Here is an 18,859-nt window from a genome sequence, read left to right as displayed (position 1 = left end):
ATGTTTTCCCCTAAATCTGAAATTATTCAAAAATTTAAAAGTATCAAAAAATCAAGAAAAACTTCAACCCTCCCTCATGCCTGTTTGGGGGGTGAGGGGAGAGGAGACGGAGCTGACGCTGGATCTGTAGAATTGGCAGACCTGCCTGGTGGCTGTGGCTCTCTGTAGGCAGAGATGCTTCCGGCTGGCTGGGGAAGGGTGCTGACAGCAGGAAACATTATTTCTGGCCCTTTTCCAGTGTGGGAGGAAACAGCAAAAGCTCTGAAGGCTGAGGGGCGGGTCCCTGAGGACTAAGGCTGGGAAGCAGAGGGGTGGGCAGGAGGTGGGGTCCTGGCAGGCTCTGGGGGTCAGCAGGGCTGGCTGAGGACCAGGGAGGCCCTGCCCCAGGGCTCTCCCACCACAGAGAAAGCGGAAGGAGGAGAGAAGGGGCTGGAAAGAAGGGAAGGAGAAAATTAACATTTGCTAGATGCGTGCTATCTGCTAAGCACTATTCTGGAGGGTGTATGTACGTGACCTCGCCAATCCTCATAGAAAGTTTTGAGAGACCTCTTTTATTATTCCCATTCTAGAGTTGAGGAAAGAGAGGTTTAGAAAGACGACAGAGATTCTGCTTGGGGCAGTCCAGTGGAATCAATACGTTAACTGACTTTTATGCTGAAAGCAACTCAAAAAGCTGGTTAAAATAAGAATTTTTAAAAAATTAATCAATGATCTGGCGAGAAAGTATGGAACATTCAGGAGCCAAAAAATAAGTGAAAGCAGGAAGCCAGAGACGTGGGGAGGGCAGGAGGCTGCCCTTCACCTTGAAGGCCTTTGCCAAATCGCGTGAACCTTGGCTTTGCTTCTCAGGGTTCTGAGAGAGATGAGACACACAAGAGTCAACCACGAGAGCCCACCCGTGGTGGGAGACCAAGGGAAGGCCCCACCTCCACACAAGGCTGGGCCTCCCCCATCAGGTTAGGGAGAGATCAGGAGCAAAACGCACAATCACCATCCCCATTAAAGCAAGGAAATCTCAGCGCTGAGTTGGGGGGAAGCACATTCCCTGAGAATTCCCAACTTCAAACAGGCTGTCGGCGGTTTGAAGCCTGAATTCACATACCCTGGTCAGACTGAAACGTCTCAAGCTGAAGTTTCCGATTACAGCATCCCCCTGGAAATCTTGGTAGGAATGTAGAAGAAGGGAGTAGCAAATTCCTTCCTCTTTTTCTGGTGGTTCAAAAAGCAAAAAGGGAAACAGAAAAAATAATGGAGATTCCATTATACAAACCACAGCCTCAAAAATACAGAAAGACCAGTAAAAGCAAAGATTTCACACAAAAGCCGTGAAGGTGAAGTGCACAGGAAGTTGCTGGGCAGGTGCTGGGGGAGGAGTGAATAGTGAGGCAGCTTGGGAGTGGCCAAAACTCCAGCGAAAATACTTTACCTTTAGCTGAGGGCTCCCCGTACAGAGGAGTTTCTCCAGCTCGGCGCTATTGACATCTTGGGTGTATGATTCCTCGTTCCAGGGCGGATGTACCGTGGGATGTTTAGCAAAATCCATGGGTTCTACCAACTACATGCCAGTAGCATCAGCCTCCACTCCAAACTGTGGCAATGACACATGTCTCCAGACATGGCTGAATATCCTCCGAGGGGAAGACTGCCCCTGGTTGAGAACCAGCACTCTAAAAGAATAAACCTAGATTCCTTGTATCAGCACAAGCTACGGCTCTGAGAAGCACAGAGTAGAGAGGGAGAAGCCTCATTGTGGGTGGTGGGAGGTCGGGTGAGGCGACTAATGTGCAGAGAAAATAGCACAAGAGCCCAGTGGCAGCAAATCTCAGAAAGTGCCAGCAAAATTACACTCCCTGAAAGAACCTTCTACAAATAGCTGGGGTGTGAGGATCCAACTCATTGCATGGCATGTAATTTTTAAAATCGAGTTAGCACAGAATCAATACAAAGATGCTAAAGAAAAAGAGTGAGGAAGGTCAGGGAAGCCTACCAGATAGAGAACACTGGCCAGAAAATTATGTCACCCGGAACAGATGAATGAGCTGACCAAACATTGTCCTGTGAATTAACAAATCTTAAAAAAACAATTGTCCCTGGGAGGGAAGACCACAAAGTAGAAACATAACGACTCCATGAAGAGATGGCAAGACAATGCAAGGAGATGAAATGAGAACTGGAAGAACTGAGGGATAAGAAAAAACAAAATAATTTCAGAAATGAAGATGCCAAGAAGGAGGGTAGACAGAGCATGTAGAAATGGAGGACAGAAATAAGGAAAGTGAATAAAATGAGACAAAATGAAGAAAGTGGGTTTTTCAGAGAAAAAATGATAGATACAGAAAAACAAAAAAAAAGAGAGAGCCAACACATACATAATTGGAGTCTCTAGACAAGAAAAACAAAACAATGAAATACAACAAATACTTAAAAATAAAAATTGAAGGGAACTTTCCTGAAATAAAAGATTTGAATCTACATAAAAGGTACTCCATATGCCAGAGAAAGTTGACCTAGAACAGTCAATTCCAGGACTCTCCTAATAAAATTATCAGACTTAAAGATTAAAAAAACATATCCTTTGCACAACCAGGCTGAAAAAAAAACAAAAAAACAAACAAACAAAACCCAAATCAGGTCACTTATAAAGGATAAAATAGGGCTGGCCCAGCAGTATTCAATGCCAAACAGTGGCACAATATTCACAGGATATTTAAGGAAAAAGGTGGAAGCCAAGGATTTTATAAGCCATCAAGCTGATCCTGAAGTACACAAACATTTTTAGACGTGCAAGAGCTCAGGCAGTGTTGTTCCCATGAACCCTTCTTGAGAAAATGCTAGAGAAGAAATTTCAAACCACCAAGAGGTGACTAGGGAAACCACACAAAAGGAGCACCCTTAGGAAGCACTGGATATATTTAAATGTAGAGCAGAGACAAAAAGGAATGTGGACATCTGAATGCAAATTTGTTTATGCTATGACATGTGGAAGTGACATATCTAAGGAAAAACAGGAGGGGAAAGTGGAAAGAAGACTAAAATAGGGGTCATTCCTCGATGGCTGTGTCTGTAACAGCCAGGAGTTAAAGAAAGTCATCAAAAGCTGAGAAATAAAGCAATAGAACTATATTTAATGTAGTATGCTTAATACAAAAGTAAATATGTAGAGACCATTTTGCATGGCGTTGAGGAAAGGGATGTGGGGGATGGAGAAAGGCACAATTTTCTCATTGCTCATCCTGGAACGCCAATAACTACTTCTTAATCAACACAAGACTAAGGGTTCTATCTGATGTTATAATTATGAAGGCAAACACTAGAGAAAAGAAAAAGAAGTCTTCCTAAATAAGGATTTTAATTGCTCTGTCTAGAACTTCCAGTTCAATGTTGAACGGTAGTGACAAAAGCGGGCATCCTCGCCTTGTTCACAATCTTAGGAGAAGCCTCTGGTCTTTTCACTGTTGAGTGTGATGTTAGCTGTGGGTTTTTCATAAATGTCTTTTATCATGTTGAGGAAGTTCCTTTTTATTCCTAGTTGCTGAGTGTTTTTTATCATGAAAAGGTGTCGGATTTGTTAAACCATCCTTGCATTCCTGGGATAAATCTCATTTGGTTGTGGAGTATAATCCCTTCAATATGCTGTTGGATTCATTTTGCTAGCATTTTGTTGAGGACTTTTGCATGGATATTCATAAGGGATGTTGGTCTGAAGATTTCTTTTCTTGTGGTGTCTTTGGCTTTGACCAGGATAATACCGGCCTCAACGAATGAGCTGGGAAGTCTTCCCTCCTATTCTAATTTTTGGAAGATTTTGAGAAGCATTGGTGTTAATTCTTCTTTAAATGTTTGGTAGGATTCACAGTGAAGCCCTCTGGCCCTAGACTTTTTTTCATTGGGAGGTTTTGACTACAGATTCAATCTCTTCACTTATTGTAGGTCTGTATTTAACTAATTTGTTTAAAAAATACTTTCAGATTAAATCTCAAAATAAAATCCAACTCTTCCCTGTGTGCAGGAGACACACCCAACACAAACTCAAGAGGTTGAAGCTAAAAGGCAAGCAGAGGCATACTAGGCAAATAAAAAAAAATAATAACGAACAGCAGAAGTCATGATTTAATTATCGAACTCAATTCGGGCTAAAGAGCACTAAACAAAACGAAAAGGAGCTATGGTTGGTAGCATGGGGCCACTCAGATGCAGATTAACTCTTAGGAAGATCTGTGTGCCAGACAACTCCATTCGCCAGAATTAATTACAGCAGGGAAGGAAACGAAGAGCACGTGGGTCCTAGCAGACTTGAGCGCTGCTCTCTCACAGTCAACCTCAGGGACAGAAAAGCCAGGATGGTGTGTAGAGTGAGGCAGCTGTGCTGCGACACAGACTTACACCACAGCATCTGAAAGAGGAAGCTTTCCTTTTTGCTCCTGTAACAACAGTCCAGGATGGCAGCCAGCTCTGCTCGTTCAGTAGTTTGGGGACCCAGGTTGTTTCCAAATTGTGGCTCCATCGTCCCCTAAGACCCTGTCATCATCTCCTCTGGAGGAGCCAAGTTACCACCACGTATCCAGTTTGGTCCTGGTAGAAGGGAGGAGACACTGTGCCCACACAATGCCCACAGTCTCAGGCCTGGCTCCACAAGCGGCAAACATTACTTGCACTCACATTTTACTGGAGGAAACTTGTCACTGGATAAACCTAGATCCAAGCAGTGGGGTGGGCTGGGAGGGGTCTAGCTTCAAGCCTAGGAAATGAATAGAACAGATCTTAGGGGACCACTACCAATCCATGGCCCATCCTTCTGGCCACTAAACACCTGGGTGTGTTCATCCTCCCATAAGTGGGTCACACTCAACCCTTCTCCGTGGAGGACACACCACAGTTCCTGCCCCCGTGGTCTCTGAGCGATGCACAGACCTCTCCACCAGGTTCCTTGTGGTCCAATGGGCTGTAAGCTAAAAGACCACTCACTTGTCCCACCCACCTAACCAACAGGCAGTGGGGAAATAAAACTCCACTAAATAACCCTCGGGTCCAAGAGGAAATACAAACTAAAACTTCAGTATTCCTATAAAAGAGTGAAAATGAAATATAGTTATAGAAAGACTTGGAGGAAAACTCATAGCCTTAAATATCTGTATAAATTAAAAAAAAAAAAAAGATTGGGGCCAGCCCAGTGGCTGAGTGGTTAAGTTCGTGTGCTCCACTTTGGCAGCCCAGGGTTCGCGAGTTTGGATCCTGCGCACAGACATGCACAGCGCTCATCAAGCCATGCTGGGACAGCATCCCACATACAAGATGGAGGAAGATTGGCATAGCTGTTGGCTCAGCAACAATCTTCCTCAGGCAAAAAGAGGAAGATTGGGGGGCAAGCCCGGTGATGCAGCAGTTAAGTTCGCATGTTCCGCTTTGGTGGCCCAGGGTTCACCAGTTCGGATCATGGTGCAGACCTACGCACTGCTTGTCAAGCCATGCTGTGGCAGGTGTCCCACATATAAAGTAGAGGAAGATGGGCACGGATGTTAGCTCAGGGCCAGTCTTCTTCAGCAAAAAGAGAAGGATTGGCAGCAGATGTTAGCTCAGGGCTATTCTTCCTCAAAAAAAAAAAAAAGAGGAAGATTGGCCACAGATGTTAGCCTGGGGCCAATCTTCCTCACCAAAAAAAAAAAAAAAAAAAAAAAACCCAGAAAAGAAGTAAAGCTAGCTTCTAACTAAAAAAGACAATGAATTGAAAGAAAAATGAGGGAAAGAACTAATAGAAATAAAAGCAGACATTAATAAGAGTTATACAAAAGAGAATATTATATAGCTAACATACAAACTCAAAAGCTGGTTCTTTGAAAAAAGTCCAATAGCAAAAGGGAGGAGAATGCAAATACACAAAGTTTGAAATGATAAGGGGGTATTCCACAGAAACGGAAGAGATGACAAAGCTCACAAGAGGTCAGTTTATTCCACATTACGCAAATAAACTTGAAAACATGGATAATTTTCTAATTAAAAATAATGTATCAAAACTAGTCTAAAAAGAAAGAAAAAATGTAAAAAGTTAATTTCTATCAAAGAAACAGAGAACTACATCAAGGGTTATCATTTTCAGGTAACACCAGAAAAGTAAAATTACAGCCCAATATCACTTGTGGAAAACAATGCAAATACCCAAATAAAATATCTAACAGAATCCAGCTGCATACAACAGAGCAATACATAATGTTGACACAGGAATGTTCTCCTAGATTGTAAGGATAGTCCAATATTAGCAAATCTACTAGTATAATTTAATGTATTAGTTCATCAGGGGAGGAAAAAAAATCACATGGTCATCTCCATGGACGCCAACATTCACCTCCATTCTTTATTAAAGCATTCAATAAAATAGCAATAATCGAATCAACAATACAAAGAGACCCATGAACCCCTGTGTTCATTGCAGCATTATTCACAATAGCCAAGATGTGGAAGCAACCCAGGTGCCCACTGACTGATGATTGGGTAAAGAAGATGCGGTATACATATACAATGGAATACTACTCATCCATAAAAAAAGACAAAATCATTCCATTTGCAATAACGTGAATGGACCTTGAGGGCATTATGTTAAGTGAAATAAGCCAGACAGGGAAAGACAAACACCATGTGATTTCACTCATATGTGGGAGATAGACACACAGATAAAGAGAAGAGATCCGTGAGGGGTGTTCGGGGTGTGTGTGAAAGGGGTCAAGGGGTACATACGTACCATGATGGATAAATCTAGACCAGTGGTGGTGAGCACAATGCAGTCGATGCAGAAACTGATATATAATAATGCACACCTGAAATTACACAATGTTATAAACCATTATGACCTCAACAAAATAATTTTTTTAAAAATAGGAATCATTGGATATTTTCTTTAAAGTATCCTTTTGGGTCTTGCTTTCAGGATTTGTTACGTGAGACCAGAGCTGTGTTTAGTCTCAGGTTAATTATTTGCACTACTGATGGAAGCCCTTCTGAGCACTCTTCCCACTGCCCCACGAATTAGGATGTTTCCCAGTCTGGCTGGTAGGAAGAGGTTCTACTCTCGGCCCTGTGTGGGCACCAGCGACAGCTTCCTTAATCCTTCCGGGTGGCTCTCTCCCAGCCTCACAGGCACACGCTGATCCGCGCTCTGGTGATCCTGGTGGCCCTCTGCAGATGGCCGCGACTCCTTTTCGCAGCTCTGTCCTCCCCGGCGCTCCATCCTGCCGACTCTGGGCACCTCGACTTCCCTGGGCTCTCAGCTCCCTCTTCTCAACTCAAGGAGTCGGCCGGCCTCCTCCCGGGTCCACCTTCCTGAGCCACGGTCTTGCAGCTCTCTCAAGACGGTAATCTGGAGCAATGCAAGGCTCACACCATTTAATTCCTATCTCGAGGATCACGGTCCTTCACTGCTGACGTCCAGTGACGTCATAACGGTTGTTTCGTGGATATCTCGTCTGACTCTTTTTGGCTGTTCCAGGCAGGAAGGTAAATCCCATACCAGTTGCTCCATCTTGGCAGGGAGTCTCCCAGAGCCTCTGGTTCCACTAAGATAAAGTGGAGTGGACGCAGCATCCTGTGTGTCATTTGCATTTCATCTGCATAATAGGAAATAGCGACCCTCCACGCCCATCTCCAAGTCTGGTTTGGTCTTCCCAGTTGAGGAGACACACAGAGCAGATCCAGCCAAGAGAAACTGGGGCTCCCCCGTAGTGTCTTCAATTTAGTCTTCGTCCTCTGGCCTCATCAAGGACATGGGATCCTTTTACCCAGGCTACCGGGTAGCCCGGTTGTGCTGGTTTTCAACTGTCTAAAGACTGTCTGCTTAGGCAGCCAATTAACTGGCTGGTGCTGCCACTTCCGTGTCTCCGAGCAGTGCTACCCGACCTCTGGAACATCATTCCAAAGACACTGTACACATATACAACCTTTTAGGTTCCCTAACAGACACATCGCTCTCCACTTGCTTCTTTGACGTAAAAATGCACCTTAAGGACTTTTCTGTGTTAGCACAGAACTTCGCCTTTATTTTTCACTGCTGCATACTATCCCATTTTCTACAGACGTTCCACAATTTATTTAACTCTACTGCTGATGGTTTCCAGTCCTTTACTAATTCAAACACACTGCAACAGATCACTTTGTAAATATGGCAAGAACTTTAAAAAACAGAGAGGGACCGTGTGGCAGCCAGCCTCCACGATGGTTCCCAGCAGACCTTTTCTGCTAGGAGTCACACCCTTGTGTACCCTCCTCCCACGTTGAAGCAGGCTGAGCACTCGCTCTGGGGAAAGCCAGCCGCCTGTCACGAGGACACTCGGGCAGCCCTCTGGAAAGGCCCTTTTGGAGAGGAACTGAGGTGTCTGGCCAACCGCAGTGCCGATTTGCCAGCCCTGTGAGCGTGCCATCACAGAGCCGCCAGCTCTAGTCCAGCCTTCACACGGCTACAGCCCCAGCTGACGCTGGACTGCGAACTCATGAGTGACTCCACGTCAGAACCACCCTGCGAGGTGCTCCCAAATATGGGCCTGAGAACTCGTGAGAGATATGAAATGATTCTTATTGTTTTATGCCCCCAAGTTTTGGGGTAATCGTTCTACAGCAATACAGATTTTGGTAACTGGAAGTAGGTACTCCCATAACAAAAGCGTAAACATTTGGAGTAGCTTTGGGGCCAGGTAGGGGACAGAAGCTGGAAGGATCTTAAGGAGAGCATTAGTGAAAACCTGAAGACTCTGTTAGGAGAAGCTGCATTTCAGAATACCTATGTGACTTCTGTGTGCCTTTGATTTTCCTTCCTTTTGAACAGAAGGGTCTGTATCAGTTTTCTCATGCATATTCTACCATTGCATGCTGGGTGTGTGAGGGACAGATAACGTGTCCCTGTAGTTCACAGGTCTTCAGATGGAGAGGAACCATATGTGGGGAGCTGCACCTGTGGGACTGCATCCAATGAGCCTTGTCAAACTTGGATATAATTTAGAAGAGGAGACCCCCTGGACTTTAAGCTGATGCTGTAATTGGAGAAAAGAGAGCTCCCACGTGAAAGCTCTTTGTTCACCAGCCCCATCCTTCATGCTGGCAAGCTGATGTGATGCTGGCACTGTGGCAGCCACCTTGTAACCATGAGGAAAAAAAGACATTGTCAAGGACAACAGAGAAGATGGTAAGAATCTGGGTCCTTTTCCTTTTCTTTTTTTTCCTAAGCTTTACTCATCTTTACAGCCCAGCCCCTGACATCTCGCATATTTTTTTTTTCCTGGACATGGAGAGAATGGTTTAGCTCCTGGTGGCTTTCTGGTTTTTAGGTCCAGCCTTTCACTAAGCAGAGTCCAGTTGTATTTCCTGTGCATGAGATGCTCTTGAATCTGGGTCCTTGATGGCATCACTGAGCCACTCAGCCCTCCTGCAGACATCCTCTTTATGAGCGGCAACTATTGTCTTTGCGGTTGAGCCATGGTCACCCTGTGCCAGGTTCTTGAAGCTGAATGCAGCCCAGGTGACTCGGAGCCAGAGCTGGGATTCAAATTCCCATCTCCATCCCAACTCGAGCTGAGAGCATCTTCCCCATCCTGAACTGTTTTACAAATACGTCCCTTAGTGTGTGTGTCTCCCCATCAGGCTTCTTCAGGACCAGGGACCATGGATCCCACAGTGCTTAGAGCAGGGGTCTCTGGCCCCTCACATGGGGTACTCCCGGATGGTCCAAGGCAGACTCGGTGTGCCCGCAGCTTTCGGTGGGGCCACTTCTACAGCAGACTAAACCTCAGAACACATGAGCAGCCACTAAAACGGAGTTTACGGCGCAGGCATCTGGGGGTGCCAGGCTCGTGGGGACGGGCCTCTCCTGGAATATCTCGCGGGTTCAGGACAATGGGGGAGGCGGGCAGCTCTGTCAGAACCCTCCCAGAAGATCCGAGAGAAGCTCACAGGTCACCCACAGGCCAGCCGGCAGGTCCAGAATGGCTCCTGGTGAGGACAGGAGCCGGCCCGCGGGGCAATGGCACATTGGCTGGGGTCCCGAGCCTGAGCGGGTTGGCTCCCAGGCTGTTATTTTGGGTTTGGCAGGAATTATTCAGCACAGAACAGCCCAGCCCAGAGCTTCTGGGACTCTCCCCAAGGCTGAGAAAGAGGAGTGGCGTGGGGGCGCTGCCGTCTGGGAGGGGACCCTGCCTCGGCCCTCCCTGCCTCCGTCTCCCCATCTGTACAGGAGGGGCTCGAACGTCTGGTCCCCGCGCAGGCCTCCCGCCGACACGTCTCCCAGAGCCACGTCTAAGGCTCCAAGGGGCTCCGGGTCTTTTCTAACCTTCAGAACTTAAAGCTGGGAGGGCTCTCGGGGAAAGACGGGGGAAGCGATTGGCTCAAGACCACACAGCACGGAGCAGAGCTGGGGCTAGGGGCTGGCGTGTCCATCTTCCCCCACCCCACCGCTGCAGCACATCTGGGGCGTCAGGCTGATGTCCTCACCCCAGTCAGGAGAACGGGACACTTTCCCGAGGTGGGGAAACCTGCTCTGGGTCGGACGGGTGGAGAACACCCCCTGCTCCGCGCAGACCCAGGGCAAGCACTTCATGTTCCTTAGGCTGACACAAAGAGAGCCGGCAGGGGGACAGCGCTGTAAGGAGGAAGGAGTTCATCTCCCTCTCAGCTAACGGCCCATCTTTTTTTTTTTTTTTTGAGGAAGATTAGCCCTGAGTTAACTACTGCCAGTCCTCCTCTTTTTTTTTTTTGCTGAGGAAGACTGGCCCTGAGCTAACATCCGTGCCCATCTTCCTCTACTTTATATGTGGGACGCCTGCCACGGCATGGCTTGCCAAGCGGTGCCATGCCTGCACCCGGGATCTGAACTGGCGAACCCCAGGCTGTCTAAGGGGAACGTGCAAACTTAACCGCTGTGGCACTGGGTGGGCCCCTAACAGCCCATCTTGAGTCCACAGTCCACCTCCAGCCCAGCTCAGTGTCCTGAGTGCCCCAGGCATTGCCTTGGTCAAAGGCAGGCCACAGGCGGAGACACACGTCCCCCGTGTAAAGGCCCAGGCCCAGCGTGGCGGGCATCATGGGCTTGCTCATTCCAGGGGACTTCGGCACGTGGCCGTGCGCACTGCAAAGGAGGCTGAGAGACTCAGGCTGGCCCTGTGCTGAGGAAGATGCAGACAGCACATTTCAGAGGACCACGAGCAGTCTCCCCCGAGGTCTGCTCGACTGGCCACCAAACCCCCCGTGTGGCCTCCTCCCAAAACAAAACGCGCTCAGCACACTCCCAGGAGGTGGGTCCAGACTCCATCCAGTTACACCTCCAGCTCACCGTGCAGGATGTCCGGGGGCAAGGAAGTCCTCTCCAGAGCAGCCTATGGTTCCTCACGCTCCAGCAACATAGAAACCGCCAGACACATCCTCTGTGCCCACTGCCACCACCACCCAGCAGCGCCTCCACACGCCCCAGGACAGGTGGCCAGGGATGGCAAGACCACAGGAAACACTCCCATTTGGAAAACGGAAGAAGGGAAACGCTCAGAAGTCCCTGGGGTGTAGCAATAGGCAAATCACGCTGGCCTCAACGGCCAGGACTTGCTGTGCAGAGGAGGCTGATCTAGCCAACCTGGTTCCGGAAGATTCTCATTTCCCCATCATCCTCTGCAGCCACCTCTCAAGCGGGGGTTAAGCCATCTGGCCTCGCTGGGGGCTGCTTTGGGGCTCAAACCATCCTAATCACTGGCCAATTCCTAATCCCCTTGGCAATAAAATTCCCTCAAAAGGTTTCTGGTCTAGGTGCTTCTAGAAAGTTCCAGGTGCCAATAACTGTACCCAGAGTTGTTTTCTCACAGAGTTCTGAAGCCTGTTTTGTTATTTTGATTCCTGCTCTGGCCCAGCCTTCTTGCTTTAATTCTGGCTGCCTTGGGGCAGCTAAAACAGTAAGTTTGAGTGGGAAGACAAGACCCTTAACCCACCCTTGCCCCAGGGCTGGATCCTGTGCTGGGCTTCCGGGCTGGCCCTCCAGAAAGGCCCTGAGCCACAGCCGCTGCTCTTCTGTGTGGGTTACAAAGGGGTGCTTTTCTCCTCTTCCCCTCCATCGCTCCTGTCTTTCTTGTAATAATTTGCTAAAAGACACAAAGAACAGCCAATGTACACTAGTATTCCGGATCTTTCCAACCACTTCTCCTAGAGCTATGGGCTCAGTCAGTACATGATCGGTTTTCCAAAGTGTCACAAAAATGGTTTTACCAAATGCTTTTCCGAGGTACCACAAGGGCCTCCGACTTCCCGGCCTGCAGTCTCCACCCTCCCTCCCTCTAGGGGTTCTGTTAGGACGGTCCCCCACTGCCAGCGCTAATTTTTGTTTGTTTAGGGTAAGGTAAGGCTGCTATAATAAAGAGATGCAACGATGATCGAGTGGCTCAAAGAAGATAGAAGCGTGTTTCTCTCACGCGTAATAATCCACGGGGATCATTCCAGACTGGGAGGCTCCTTGGTTCCACATGGTCATTCAGGGGCCGGGTGTCCTTCCATCTTGTTTCTCTGCCACCCCCTAGGCCATTGGCCTCGTTGGCTTGATCACCACCGGGTTGCAGGCACATCATGTTCCCACTTGTGGGAAGGGGAAAGAGAGCATGGGGGTGGGGGGAGGGCACCTTAAGGCTGAGGCCTGGGAGAGCACACTTCTATACAGACCTAAGTACAAGAGCGTCCGCGACACAGAGTCTGGCTGCGTGCCCTGGAGGAAGGGGAAAATCAATGCTGGTGGACAATTAGCAGTCTCCACCGAGGGCCTGGCATCTGAACGGGCAGGTGGTCATCATGAGTCCTATGGCCTTGAGCACCAGCGGAGGACGACCTTCCTGTGGGAGCCTCGTGCTCCCGCCCCACATATACACCCAGGCTATAACCTGCTTAGTCCCCAGCCAGGACGCAGGGCCAGCAGACCATCATGGCACATACTTGTCTGGTAGACTTCGCCACAGTCCCACAGTCCCCTCTAAAATGATGCCCGCCATCCTCCCCTGTGCCAGTGGGGGCCTGAGGCTGATGCATGGTGGCACTGGAAACCAGCTGGCACATGGATGGGTGTGCTGGCCTGGGTTCTCCGCGAAGCAGACACCAAGACGGGATTAAGGGTTCAAGGGCTTCCTTGGGAGATAAGCCTGTGTGAAATGAAATCGGGAGGGAGCCAGCAGGCTGCGACGATGTGAGGGTGACCCAGCGAGCAGGAGAGAGGGAGGGAGGGTGTCGAGGACGGCCCTGCAGTCTAAGAAGGCTTCAGCAGAGCCGTCGGGAAGGCCTTGAGCCAAAGTCCACCAACACAGAAACCTCGCGTCTCCCAGGGATGGTTCTGCACCGTCTCCCAGCTGCGCACACAGTCTGGGGGGCACGGGCTGGACGTGAAGCCACAGCTGGTCTGCTCAGGTCAGTTACACCCCGCAACCGGACGTCTGCAATGCCCTTCTCACGGCCGGCACGGGGCTTACGGTGAGAAGTTGGGGTTCACATTCTAGAAAGAGCACAGGCTTCGGAATTTAAAAAGAATACTAAATTGCAACCTAGCTCACCACTGACGAGCTGTGTGGCACTCAGCACAAAACTCCAGCCCGTGATCCTCAGTGTTCTCATCTGTAAAATGGCTGGGAAGCGTTATCGGGATGAAAGCAGAGGACCCACGGGAGGTGCTCGCTAAGGGGTGGCCCTTATCCCCTCCCCACTTTGCCGGAGCCCAGGGACCTAGGGGCTGCCCCACATGTGCCCCCTGAAGAGGACTCCCAAGTCCACGGCGGATCCCGATTCCCTGGGATCACAGACAGACTTCCCTCTCAGCGCCACATCAAGGAGCCCAGAATCGGCCCTCTGTAGCGGGCGGTGAGGCCAAGCTGGCTTTCCAGAAACACCCTGACAAAAGTCTCCGCCAGGGCCAAAGAGAAGTATTTAGAGGAGGCTGCCGGCCAGGGCTGGGACGGCCACTTGTCACCTCCTCCAGGCTCCAGCTTGTTTGAAAACTCGTCACCCAGGCTGGGACTGTGGGCTCCGTCCCAGGCGGGGAAGGGAAGGACGGAGGCGTCTGCTTGGACAGCCTGTGAGTCCAGACGGCTGTAAATCCAGCCGGCTGGGCAGGCTTCCACCCACCCCAGGCACATGCCAGCGCCGCTGCTGGAGAGGCGCTCTCCCCGTTTTCTCTCTCCTCCAGTGCCCTTCCCCAGAGCACTTTCTATCTGGCCTCCCCTCCCTCCTTCTCTGTGGGCCCCTTCCTCTCTCTCTCCCCAAGCCTAATTCTTCTTGGTCTCTTGACGTTTTCTGGCTCCTCACTCAGCATCTCTCTCTGTATCTCCCCAGCTCGCTGAGCCTGAGTTTCCCTGTCTCCCCAAGGGCCTCATTCCTCTCCATCTTTCTGGTTCTCATGCTCTTTTGCTCCCCTAGTGCAGCCTCTCCCACCGTTTGGCCACCCAGCCCATCCCAGCCCAGCCCATCCCAGCCCAGCCGCCTCCTTGGAGCTGTGCGCTGTCTTGGAATGCCTTCAAATCACAGGGAGGAGCTGAACCCCAGAAGTTCCATAGGACCTCAGAGGAGCCCTCCTGTCTCCCCTCCTTCCTCTGTGCAGGACAGAGATGAGATGTTCAGGACCAGAGTACACCCCCCCCCCCCCCCCCCCCCCCCCGTGTAGCCCAAGGGCCCCCCAGGCCTTGCCTCCTCCTCTAACACTGCCGCATCCCGACCTCCCCCTCCCTCCCCAGCCCCTCCCGGAGTCACTGCCTCTTCCAAACTCCTTTCTGTATCCATCCTCAGAACTAACAGCCAGCTATAGGCAAAACTAAGAAACTGGGGCAAACAGGACATCACTTTTATATCGAAGAGTAGAGAGTTAGCTTAATTAAATGCAGAGTATCTATTCAATAGAATTTTATAAAAATCACGACGTAGCTCCAAACATACTGATATTTAATACAAATCCAAGTAAGTAAAAAAGCGGCTTAAAAATAGTATTTAGAACATAAACCCATTTTGTAAAAGAAAATAGGCACATATAGGCATACCTCTCAAAATGGTGACGTATTTATCTTGGGGGGTGGGAGTATGAGTGGCTTGTTTTGTATTACAGAGAACGAATACTTCGTGGGAAATAAAACATTAGAATAATTTTAAAACAATCCAGGAGGTAGGCAAGATGGGCGTCAGTCTTCCTCACTGCCCTGTCCCCGTTTTAACCCAGCAAACATTTCCGAAGCTCCTGCTCCCGGCTGCGCCCAGCCAGAGACTGAGCAAGGAATGGAGCGATGGGATGTGGTCCCCACAACAACCCGGCTACTGGCCGTGGTGACCCCAGGAGCCCCTGCAGGTGGGCCCGCAGCTGGGGAAGGGGTTGGAGGTGGGCAGAAGCAAGAGGCTCTCCAGCAAGAAGAGGAGTCCTGGCACCTGGGGCCGGGAGGGGAGACGCCTAGCCATGGTCTCAGGCAGAAAGGTGTCAAACCCACCAGGAAGGCTCGGGGCGTCCAAGAGCTACTGTTAAAGATGTAAGATAAGATGGGGGAGGGGAGGGGGGTGAGGGAAGAGAAAGCCGGCTGAGGATGCCCGCTTCAGCCACTCTGCTCCGGCCCAGAGGAGCTCACAGCAGCGTAGCCACGGCAGCTGCAGAGGCTGGAATCAAAGCACGGATTTGTGCTGCCTCACCGGGCGGAAGCTTTGCAGTTCAGGGCCGTCTGCCACGCGCCCCCACCGCAACGGAACTGTGGCTAGGGGCCGAAACGGCCAGTGTGTTCCCAGGGGCTAGACCAGCGCCAAAGACCCCAATCCCCAGGCCCTGGGCCTGGCCTCCTCTCTCTCGAGCCAGTGGGGAGACATTCCTTCAGGCCTTCAGGGTTCGATTTTTGTTTCTTTGTTTCATTTCCTCTGCTCTGCTGTTTCCTTTAGAGCCCAGGGCTACAGGAGGTGCGGAGTGATGAGTAAAGGGCGGTTCAGATCCTCGGCCGGGCCTGGCCGGGCGGAGTTTCAGTCCCCCGCCACCAGAGGGCACCCGAGCGCAGAAACGTGGCCACCTGGAGCGACAGGGAAGAAAGGCGCCCGAGCTCTCCGCGTCCCTCTGAACTACTCAGCGGAAAGCCTGGCCGTGGTGGGTCTACTCCGGAGTAATCCTGGAGGGGTGGGCTGGGCGGGGGCCACAAGGGCGGGGACCTGCCCTCCTCACCCGATTGTTGTTTCTTACCCCCATCGCCTCCTGCTGCCAGGTGACGGCGTTACACCGCTAACCTGGAGGGTTACGGGTGTAGACAGAGATGCGGGCAGCTGCTGGAAAGCAGACTCGTGTGATGCAAGGAGCGCCAGACGGGAGTCAGGAGAGCTGGCCGCTCAGCCACGACTCTTCGTGTGACCTTTCCTTCTCTGCTAAGTTTGTTTTCTCGTCTGTAAACAAAGGGCGGGGACTCGGTGGTACCCAAGCGCTGCGACCGAAGCCATGCCCCACCCTCCTTGCGGAACCCTGAAGAGGGCAAAGAGGGTTGGAGAAGGAGACCGAAGAATGGAAACAGCCGCTGGTTACTCCCGCAGCGCAGGGGCGCGGGCACTACGCTGAGTCAGCGCGGGGGGCGCGGGGCCCTCACTTGCGCGCGACAGTGAGTGCGCACCCACACTGTAGCCCAGCCTGAGAGGGCTCCCAGCCCTCCCTCGGGTCCCACCACTCAAATATCCCCTCCTGGGTCTCCCACTGCTGGCTTGGGCCTCTCCTCATCCCCTGCCCAGTAAGGGCGCGGAGGCAGCCGGGTCTTCCGCGGTGGGTGCGGGACGATGGTCCCTGACCCCGGCCTCCCTGAGAGGTCAATTGAACCAAGGAAGGCGCTCTCTGTCCTCCCAGCGCCGACCTTCGCCTGCTGGCTGCTTCACTCCATCCCGGACGCCGGCGATGGGGAACAGAGCAGGGAGGCAGGAGCGCTCTGGGCCGGGTGTGGATCCACTTGGGGAGGCGAGTAATGGATCTGCGCACCAGGGGCGCGACCTCGTTCCTGTGACTGAAGCTTGTGGAGTTACCTCCACTCGGGGATCCCCGGCCACCCATTCCAACCGCATCCTTCCCCCACCTCCCCCCAGTCTTGGGAAACTGGGTACCGAAGGTTCAAGAAGTCAAGAGCCTGGAGAAATGCACTGTGCAAATATATTGACTTTATTTGTCTCCGTTCCGGAGCCTCACAGACATATCCAAGTAAAAAGATCATTAAATAAAGGCCGTCAGCCATCGCAATGCAAAAATAAATATCAACCCTCCGGCGCAGCGGCAGCCGCGCCGCGCCCCGAGTCCATCAGCCGCGCCTAACGCTTAGAAAAGTGTTCAGCGAGTGTGTTGGCGTGAGTGAGAACGGGTGTGCGCTGGGGGGCACGGTGGAGCGGTGTGCAAAATCGGAGTTGCAAACCATCGGACAAGGGCGGGCGTGGAGGGGCTCTCCAGGAAGCCCTGGCGACCCCGGGCCGCCTGGGCGCGGGCGGGCCTCCCCGCACACGCTCGCAGCAGAGTTCGTACTGGGCAGAGTTAAAAAATAAACCTTTACAAGGGCGAAGAAAGCGGCCCCTCCCCGGCGCCCCGTGCGCGCGCTCCCGCCGGCCCAGGACAAGCGCGGCGCGGGGCGCACCGAGCAGTTCGCCGGCGGGCGAGAGTCCAAGCGCGCGAGGGGCGGCGGGCCCCGGTCCTCGGGGCTCCCCGGGGTGCGGGCCGTCCCGGGGTTCGCGCGCTGCTCCCCGGGCGGGCCGCGAGTGCCCGCTGCGGGCGGCGCCCCTCACAGGGCCGAGTCGGAGTCGCTGGAGTCCAGGCTGTTCCTCAGTTTGCAGCTGCTGAGCTGCTCCCTCTGCAGCGACAGGCTCTGCGTGCTGCGGCGCAGGCACTCCAGGCTCTGCAGGAACGACTTCTTGGCCTTCTCCTCCTCCATCGGGGACACCCCCTCCTCCTCCACCTCCTGGATCTCGTCGAAGGTCACCGGCTGCGTCTTGAAGCGGGACTGGCGCGGCCGCCGCAGCCGGCCCTTGCCCTTGGACAGCTTGGCGGGCCGCACGGGCTGCGGGAACTCGTCGGCCAGGCACACGAAGTGCGGCATCACCGCTTGGTAGCTGGAGCAGATGCCCATCAGCTCGCCGGGCTTGGCGGCCGCCATGGCGCTGCCGGCGGCTTCGGGGCCGGGCGGCGGGGTGCCGGGGCTCTCCGGGGGCGGCCGCTGCGCCGGGGCCCCCCGGGAGGCAGCAGCCTGGGGCTCGCCGGGCGGGGGATCCAAATCTGCTGCGGGGTGGCGGCGGCCCTCGCGGGCCCGGGTCGGCGCTCCTCGGGAGGGCGGGCGGGGGGGCCCGTCGGGGGGCGCGGGGACTGAGGGCGCTGCTCCGCTGCGCTCCGAGGCGCTCGCCGCCGCCGCCGCTGTCGCCGTCTGCTCGCGGCGGCCCGGCCCGCCGCTTATATAGCCCGCTGCTGCCCACACGCCTGCGAGCTCGGATGACAGCGAATGCCATTTAAAGCGTGCGCGCCCCGCGCCCTTCCGCCTGACGTCGCCCCGCCGCTCTGGGAAAGTGACAGCCCTTTCCCAGCGCCGCCCGCCCGCCCGGCTCCGGAAGGCAGGCCCCGCCCGCGGGGGTTCCGGGAGCATCGGAGGCCCCGGAGCGCGCGGCGCGGCAGGGGCGGCCGGGGAGCAGGGCTCTCACTGTCCGTCCTGGGATCCCCAGGTTCGTACCCACCGCGGTGGCCGCGGGGCGCAGGGCCCCCTCCCCGCCGCTCCATCACACTCGGGGCGCTGGTTCTTCCGCCGCGGGGTCTGCTCGGGGGCGCGTGTTGGCGGCAGCTCCCGGCCCTCAGAACCCCGAACCCAGGTCTGAGTTCCCAGGAAGGGCTCGGTTTCTTCTTTGAATCCTTGCTGCC

General features: G+C 52.8%; 2 protein-coding genes across 8 annotated transcripts in view; both read right to left on the bottom strand.

The window, feature by feature from the left end:
• The window catches only part of ALKBH3 (alkB homolog 3, alpha-ketoglutarate dependent dioxygenase), a 95,883-nt gene that overhangs the window by 25,832 nt on the left and 51,192 nt on the right, over window positions 1–18,859 (bottom strand). The window contains exon 12 of one of the 7 annotated variants that reach the window (XM_070487560.1): window positions 1,103–1,209. The exons of the other annotated variants lie outside the window; for them this stretch is intronic. The gene's annotated coding sequence lies outside the window, so the exon portion shown is untranslated. The remainder of the gene's footprint in view (window positions 1–1,102; window positions 1,210–18,859) is intronic. 7 annotated transcript variants of the gene reach the window in all.
• On the bottom strand, window positions 17,109–18,739 carry C17H11orf96 (chromosome 17 C11orf96 homolog). Its single transcript, XM_044750521.2, has one exon. It carries the CDS (start codon window positions 18,588–18,590, stop codon window positions 17,739–17,741), a length of 852 nt encoding a protein of 283 aa, XP_044606456.2. The 5' UTR covers window positions 18,591–18,739; the 3' UTR covers window positions 17,109–17,738.

This window comes from Equus asinus, chromosome 17 (assembly GCF_041296235.1).
Source record: "Equus asinus isolate D_3611 breed Donkey chromosome 17, EquAss-T2T_v2, whole genome shotgun sequence".
Taxonomy (NCBI): Eukaryota; Metazoa; Chordata; class Mammalia; order Perissodactyla; family Equidae; genus Equus; species Equus asinus.
Note: the sequence above shows the minus strand (reverse complement) of the source record. Positions and strands in the feature narration are given on the sequence as shown.

Bases quoted from the DNA above. Each gene is read 5' to 3' on its own strand.
- C17H11orf96 (XM_044750521.2), bottom strand. From the start codon at position 18,590: ATGCTCCCGGAACCCCCGCGGGCGGGGCCTGCCTTCCGGAGCCGGGCG.